The sequence below is a fragment of the Sycon ciliatum genome, chromosome 5 (genome assembly GCF_964019385.1).
Source record: "Sycon ciliatum chromosome 5, ocSycCili1.1, whole genome shotgun sequence".
Lineage (NCBI taxonomy): Eukaryota > Metazoa > Porifera > Calcarea > Leucosolenida > Sycettidae > Sycon > Sycon ciliatum.
Genome location: NC_088647.1, coordinates 37,894,455 through 37,901,954, shown reverse-complemented (window position 1 = coordinate 37,901,954; position 7,500 = coordinate 37,894,455). Strand labels below are relative to the sequence as shown.

Genomic DNA, 7,500 nt, shown 5'->3' with positions numbered 1-7,500 from the left:
ACCAGCAGCACCACCGCCAGCACCACCACCACCAGCAGCACCACCACCAGCACCACCAGCACCACCACCACCACTGCAGCACTGATACTCCGACAGCTCAGCAAACCTGCACTGATACAGTCGTCCCTCCGGCACTTGTTTATCCAGCACCCTTGCAAACCAGCACACTTTCTGGCAAAACGGATTTTTTCAGTTCATTTTCTACTCTTTAATCCGGCACTTGAATTCTTCCTCCAGCAGCGATTTTCTGCAACAAATCACTCAAACTGTACATAATTCGATTTTCTAATCCAGCAGTTGTACATCGCAGACTGTCAGGGACCATTGTAACATACACAACACATGTAACATACACTTGGGAATATCCTATGCCAGTACATAGGATATTCCCAAGTGTATGTTATAGACATGCATTCCACAAAGTACTTGGTTTCACACAGAAAATCCCTACGTTTTGACATACGACACAAACATGTATGATAACAAGTGGGCCGGGTTGGAGGACAGGATTTGATAATCCAGCACCCTTGTTTATCCAGCAGAAAATGCCGTTCCAAAAGGTGCCGGATTAGAGAGGGACGACTGTACTCTGACAGCTCAGCAAACTTGCACTGATATCTCTAATATAACATGGCTCTTGTAGTCTCAGGGCAAACGCTGCAGTACAAAAGGGTCCCGGACCCTCAGTCAAAATGCAACAGCTACATTAGCCATAGAAATGCATGAGGAAGATAACAGCTGATGCAAAAGAAGAAGAAAAAGACACGTTGCATCTTGAGCAATTACACTCACAGGCTTCTTGCAGATGTCACACTGAGGGACCTTGCGCTGAGACAACTCTCCTTGCTGCTCATATCGACACACAGACACACAAACACACAGACACACATACAAACTGAAGTGTAATGGTGACCCCCTCCTCCATCCTGACTGACACTAGCTAGTATTCATGGTGTTGTGTGAATGTCTCCTAGTACAAGTACGTGTACTAGCTGCTTCTGTTCTTTGCTGTGTGCACTGTTTGTGTTCTTTCCTGTATACATGAGTACTTGCATGGCGTTGTCGTTCAGGGTTGAGTCGTGCGTGACTCCTTGTTCCACTGCATGTGCGGTGTGCTTCTTATCTTCTAATCTATAGGCTGCGTGCGGTTGGTGTCCGCTTTCTCTTCATGATCATGAGCCACGGCGTTGTATAGACTGCATGACGTGCTAACGGTGGCTGCCGTGCGGTGTGCGCGATTCACTGCATTCCTGACACTGCTGCTTGCAGGCGCATACATCATTACATGTACTGCACCTTCGCGTGCTCTGTACTTTAGTCTTTAGTTCCGGTTCGATGCACCATGCGCATGCGTCCGGTATGGTGCGAGATGGTTCTTGCTCTCCCAACATTGTTTTTAGTTAGTTCTTTTTCTTAGTCCCAACAATAACCTCATGGAATTAAATCAGTGTGAAACGTAACTATGAGTTCGGTTGTGGGTCTGCAGTAGTCCTAGTGACACGGTTATAGTACAGCTTGTGGTGCCGAAACCCGGGAGGACGTCAGGGATACCAGCTGGGTTGCTGGTTGGCGTCGTGGTTGATTGTACTGTCGCGTGTGGACTCGTGGGGAAACTGAATTTTCCGATCTAAGTACGATGTCGAAAGCTGAAGGATACCTGCGACCCTACCGGGGAAAGGTCGATGATTTCCAGACGTTCTGGGCGAAATTTGACGTGCTGGCGACAATCAACAAGTGGGACTCGGACGAGAAGAAAATGGCCCAGTTACCCTTGTTTCTGGAGCAGGATGCGTTCCTGGTGTTCAGCCGAATGAAGTCGGATGACAAGAAGAAGCCTGACGCCGTCCAGAAGAAAATGGAAGAGGCGTTTTGTATGACGAAGTCGGAAGCCTACCGGCGGTTCAAGGCCCGACGCATGAGACAAGAGGAGTCACCAGATGCCTATGTTGCCGATTTGCAGCGCCTCGCCAGTTTGGCCGGCGATGCGTCGCCTGGGGATGACAAAAATCACTCCGTTGTTGAGCAGTTTCTTGACGGGCTTCCACATGCGTGGGCAAAGCAGGTTAGGTTGTCACTTGTGGGAAAGGACCAGACTGTGAGCGCCTGCTTAGAATTAGTCCGTGCTGTTCAGCTTAGTGATGGCGATTCTGTGACAGCTGCAGTAGGTACAGGTGCTGGAACTGGTAGTTTGGCTGGTGGAGCACGTGGCGACAAGACCAGCAGGAAGTCTTTCTTGTGCTACCTCTGCAATGAGGTCGGCCACATGAAGCGAGATTGCCCAAGGAGGAAGCAGGGGCAGCAGAGTGGGTCCAGCTCCAAGGATGGTGGAGGCCGTGGCAGTACGTGCTACTTCTGTGACAGGCCTGGTCACAGGAAGCCAGACTGTCCGGACCGGAAAGCTTGGCTGGCGAGCCGGCAAGGCGGGAGTGCTGCAGCAGCAGCTGGAGAGGAGCCTAGTCCAGCCTTGGCCTCTGTGTCTGTGCCTTCGCCAGGGCAGCTGCCTAGGATCAAGGTAGACATGTGGACAACGGGCAACAAGGATGATGTGTCACGTATGACAGCAGTCATTGACACTGGTGCTGTCCGATCACTGCTGACTAAGGACCAAGCCCTGTCCTGTGGCCTTGCGTGGTCAGAGTGTGAAAGCAGACTCGTGGCGCTGGATGGCCAGTCTATTGCTGTTCTTGGGAAAGTGGCCGTCAACATTGGACGATTGGATGGCCCTATCCCAGTGCAGATGCCAGAAGCCAGTGTGGAGCTGTTAGTCGTCAACGATCTGAGTGTCGTACACGCCGATTTGTTGATCGGTTGTGATGTAGCGAGCAGCTGTGGTGGCCTACATCTTGAGTATGCCAATGATGGCCGGCTGGAGAGTGTGAGGTTTGGGCCAGTGTCAAGTCCTGTGTCTGCTGCACTTCCTCAGGACGGTCACCCTTCCCGCCACGTGCAAGTGAGCCGTCATGGACAAGGTGTCACGTTGTCGGCACGTGATGGAGAGGTCCAATGGTGTCATGAAACCAAGCGTTGGATTCTCCGCTGGAAGTGGAAAAGTGGTGCAGCCCCTGAGGTTCCAGTGGGCTCTGGCATCGGCCAGTACTCCAGGGAGAAACTGAGCCCAGAGCAGGAGAAGTTGTTCTGCAAGGAAGTCGACGCTTGGATCGCTAATGGTTGGCTTGTGCCGCACGATGAAGCCACACATGGAGCAGTGGCTGGTGTGCTTCCGTTGATTGCTCGCACCCAAGAGCATAAAGCATCCACCCCGATCAGACCATGCCTGGATTATCGTAAGCTTAATGAGCTCATTGAGTCTGAGCCTGGCTATGAAGCCCCCGTGTGCGCCGAGAAGATCAGGCAGTGGAGACGCAGCAGTGATGGTCAGTGGGAGATGCTAGACGTGAAGAAAGCATATCTCCAGGTGCATGTCAGTGCTGAGCTAGTGCGCTACCAGGCCGTTCTCTGGAACAACAAGGTGTACGTGATGACCAGAATGGGCTTCGGGTTGGCGATTGCGCCGAAGTTTATGCACCTCGTCATCCAGTGGATCACTCGCCATCGCCCAGAAGTCGACAACTATGTTGATGATATCCGAGCTCCAGCAGAAGTGACTCAGTGTGTTGCCGACGAGCTTGCAGCCTATGGACTCCCAACGAAGCCTGCCGAACCCATGGAGGAGTCCCGTGTTCTTGGTATGCAACTGAAGGCTAATGCCGATGGCGCCATGGGCTGGTCCAGGAGAGAGATCGATCTAGAGCCACCACCTAAGATGACAAGACGCAAGGTCTTCTCGTGGTGTGGACGCCTTATTGGCCACTACCCGGTCTGTTCGTGGCTCAGGCCTGCTTGCAGTTACCTGAAGCGGCTGGCGACTGCTGCAGGTGGCAATGGATGGGACGATCCACTGCCGGAAACCCTTGTTGAATGCTGCCAAGAGCTGTTCGCGAGGCTCTCCTCCGACGATCCGGTGCATGGTCAGTGGGACGTGCACGCGCAGGCTGACTCCACCTGGACTGCGTGGTGCGATGCATCTGGCCTAGCTATTGGTGTCGTTCTTGAGCTCGACGGGACCGTTGTGGAAGATGCATCATGGCTTCGGCCTGCAGGGGACAAGCTCCATGTAAATGTTGCTGAGCTTGACTCTGCCATTAAGGCCCTCACGCTAGCCACGAGGTGGAACGCGACGCATGTGGTTCTGAAGACTGACTCGAAAACTACTGCGGGATGGCTGGCTCCGGTTGTTGGTGGGTCACGTCGCGTCCGGGTTGGTGGTCTGCATGAGGTTCTGGTGCAGCGTCGGCTGCAGATAGTCAATGATCTTCTTAGCATGACGAAGATGCAGGTGACTGTGGAGTGGGTGCCAACGACTGAAAACCTTGCAGACAAGCTGACGCGCGTGCCGTTCAACTGGCCGAAGAAGAGCTCTGATGTTGTGGCCAGTCTGCCGAGGGCTGTGGCTGTTAGCCCTGTCTCTAGCAATGAGTTGGGCAAAGCCCAGGCATCGGACGAGGTCATCCAAGGAGTGATTCAGCAGATTCAAGTTGGCCAGCCAGTAGCAAGTCGGCGCTTCCGCAGTTGCGCCGGTCAGCTTCATGTGGAGGAAGGCCGCCTAGTCCGGAGCCTGAAGCTGCCTGTGGAAGGGGAAGTCAACGTGCCAGTCGTTCCCGAGTTGTTAGTGCCTGATGTCGTGACCGCTGCTCATGTCAACACTGGTCATGCTTCCTGGCAGCCAATGTATGAGTTGCTCCGCAAGCACTGCTACTTTCCTGAGATGGCGTCTGCCTGCCAAGACCACGTCAAGGGGTGCCAGAACTGCCAAGCCGCTAGTCCAGCAAAAGGCCCAGCAGCCCCCAGCGCCAGAGCAGAGATCCCAGGTCGACCATGGGGAACAGTGCAAATGGACACCCTGGAGCTTGGGCTGAACCGTGGCGGGACACACCACTGCGTGCTCGTGTGCGTGGATGTGCTGACAAAGTGGGTGGAAATAGTGCCAATGAAACGGCACGACGGGCCCAGTGTTGCCTCGGCCTTCGTGAGCTTGTGCTGTAGGTGGGGACCACCAGACGTCATCCGTGTGGACAATGGGACTGAGTTCAGCAATGCCATTGTCCAGTCTGTCTTTCAAGTGTTCGGCGTGAGGGTGAAGACAGGTGCCGTTCGCCATCCGCAATCCCAGGGAGCCGCCGAGAGGTACAATCGGACATTGCTGACTCTCATCAGGAAGGTCCTCGACGAATCATCGGACTGGATGGACGATCTTCAGATGCTGGTCCACTTCTACCGCTCTCGACCGCATTCAGTGACTGGCATGTCCCCAATGATGGCCATGGTTGGGTGGGACCCACCTGTGTTGATTGACGATGGACGCCCTAGGTACGACTTTGACACGTGGCAAGCAGAACACGCAGCACGATCTGCTAGGATCCGAGACCTTCTGGAAGACGCCATGTCGGAAGGCGACTGCCATGACGAGGTGCTGCCCTGCGCTTACCAGGCTGGAGATGCAGTCATGCTGCGGATGCCTAGTCGTCGTCAGAAGCGATTGCCGCCTTTTGAATCCGGCTAGACTGAGAAGAAAGTCATTTCTCCATCAACTGTCGTGATCTGGCGGAGGTCTGATGGTAGATCCCCTCGAGAGAAGGTGGTGAACGTGGAACTCATCAAGCCGGATGCTCCAGGGCCAGGTCTGGAATTGCCAATGGAAAACTTCCCTGATGGAGATGACGGCCAGGAGGGTGACAGCTTCAAAGCAGATGGCTGGCTTGGATGGCTCCCTGATCCGCAGGAGCCTGCTGCCGACGGCCAGCATGTCCGCATGGATCTTCGAAACCGACAAGGCATCCAGCGACCAGCTCGCTTCCAGGATTGATGCTGCTTGGCAGCAAATGTCACCAGGCGGAGGGATGAAGTGTAATGGTGACCCCCTCCTCCATCCTGACTGACACTAGCTAGTATTCATGGTGTTGTGTGAATGTCTCCTAGTACAAGTACGTGTACTAGCTGCTTCTGTTCTTTGCTGTGTGCACTGTTTGTGTTCTTTCCTGTATACATGAGTACTTGCATGGCGTTGTCGTTCAGGGATGAGTCGTGCGTGACTCCTTGTTCCACTGCATGTGCGGTGTGCTTCTTATCTTCTAATCTATAGGCTTCGTGCGGTTGGTGTCCGCTTTCTCTTCATGATCATGAGCCACTGCGTTGTATAGACTGCATGACGTGCTAACGGTGGCTGCCGTGCGGTGTGCGCGATTCACTGCATTCCTGACACTGCTGCTTGCAGGCGCATACATCATTACATGTACTGCACCTTCGCGTGCTCTGTACTTTAGTCTTTAGTTCCGGTTCGATGCACCATGCGCATGCGTCCGGTATGGTGCGAGATGGTTCTTGCTCTCCCAACATTGTTTTTAGTTAGTTCTTTTTCTTAGTCCCAACAATAACCTCATGGAATTAAATCAGTGTGAAACGTAACTATGAGTTCGGTTGTGGGTCTGCAGTAGTCCTAGTGACACGGTTATAGTACAAAACACACACAAACACACAGAGACTCACACACAAACACACAGAGACTCACACACAAACACACAGACACAAACACAAACACACACAGACACAAACACACACATGGACACAGGGAAGCACAAAAGCACAGAAACACAGAACTTCATTTTAAAACGATGCACGGCTAGACAGACAACGTGCCAGCATGCTAACGTGCAATCAAAGTTAGTACCAAACGCAAGAATTCAACAAAAGCTACAATGAACGGGCAATCAAAAGCAATCCTGCGCTTTGGTTTTCAAAAAAAACACACCATGTACCACACACACACACACACACACACACACACACACACACACACACACACACACACACACACACACACACACATCACTGATCACTAGGGTTATGCCATATCCCACACATCACTGATCACTGGGGTAAGGAATATGATTATATCCCATGTCAGAGTGGTGAGCATGTGAACCAGGTATCACCCCCCCCCCCCCGCCCCGCCCTCTTTCGGGCGCCACACACACGCGCGCGAATCAGATATCACACCCCCCCCCTTCTTCCGGGCGCCACACAGACACATACGTGAATCACATATCTCCCCCCCCCCCCCCCCCCCCCCACCACCACCATGTACCCACATACTCTCTGCAGCTACAGTGCATAGAACTGCATTGTCTAGCACTGCCTACACTACCTGATCCCAGCTATCAGTAAGTCATTACACAGTCTAGCACTGCCTACACTACCTGATCTCAGCTATCAGTAAGTCATTACACAGTCTAGCACTGCATACACTACCTGATGTCAGCTATCAGTAAGTCATTACACAGTCTAGCACTGCCTACACTACCTGATGTCAGCTATCAGTAAGTCATTACACAGTCTAGCACTGCCTACACTACCTGATCTCAGCTATCAGTAAGTCATTACACAGTCTAGCACTGCATACACTACCTGATCTCAGCTATCAGTACATTACACAGTCTAGCACTG

The 7,500-nt window shown here is 52.8% G+C and overlaps 3 protein-coding genes across 5 annotated transcripts in view; 2 read left to right on the top strand and 1 right to left on the bottom strand.

Annotated features, from left to right (window-relative positions):
• LOC135818589 (uncharacterized) overlaps positions 1 to 7,500 on the bottom strand; it is a 199,164-nt gene that overhangs the window by 4,338 nt on the left and 187,326 nt on the right. For both annotated transcript variants that reach the window (XM_065331982.1, XM_065331983.1), the window contains one exon: positions 793 to 846. In XM_065331982.1, coding sequence (XP_065188054.1) covers positions 793 to 846 — 54 coding nt within the window. The remainder of the gene's footprint in view (positions 1 to 792; positions 847 to 7,500) is intronic.
• The window catches only part of LOC135818584 (uncharacterized), a 108,604-nt gene that overhangs the window by 24,686 nt on the left and 76,418 nt on the right, over positions 1 to 7,500 (top strand). The window lies entirely within an intron of this gene.
• LOC135816500 (uncharacterized) lies at positions 1,294 to 5,560 on the top strand. The gene has a single exon (XM_065329694.1). The coding sequence runs from the start codon at positions 1,637 to 1,639 to the stop codon at positions 5,558 to 5,560; it is 3,924 nt and encodes a 1,307-aa protein (XP_065185766.1). The 5' UTR covers positions 1,294 to 1,636.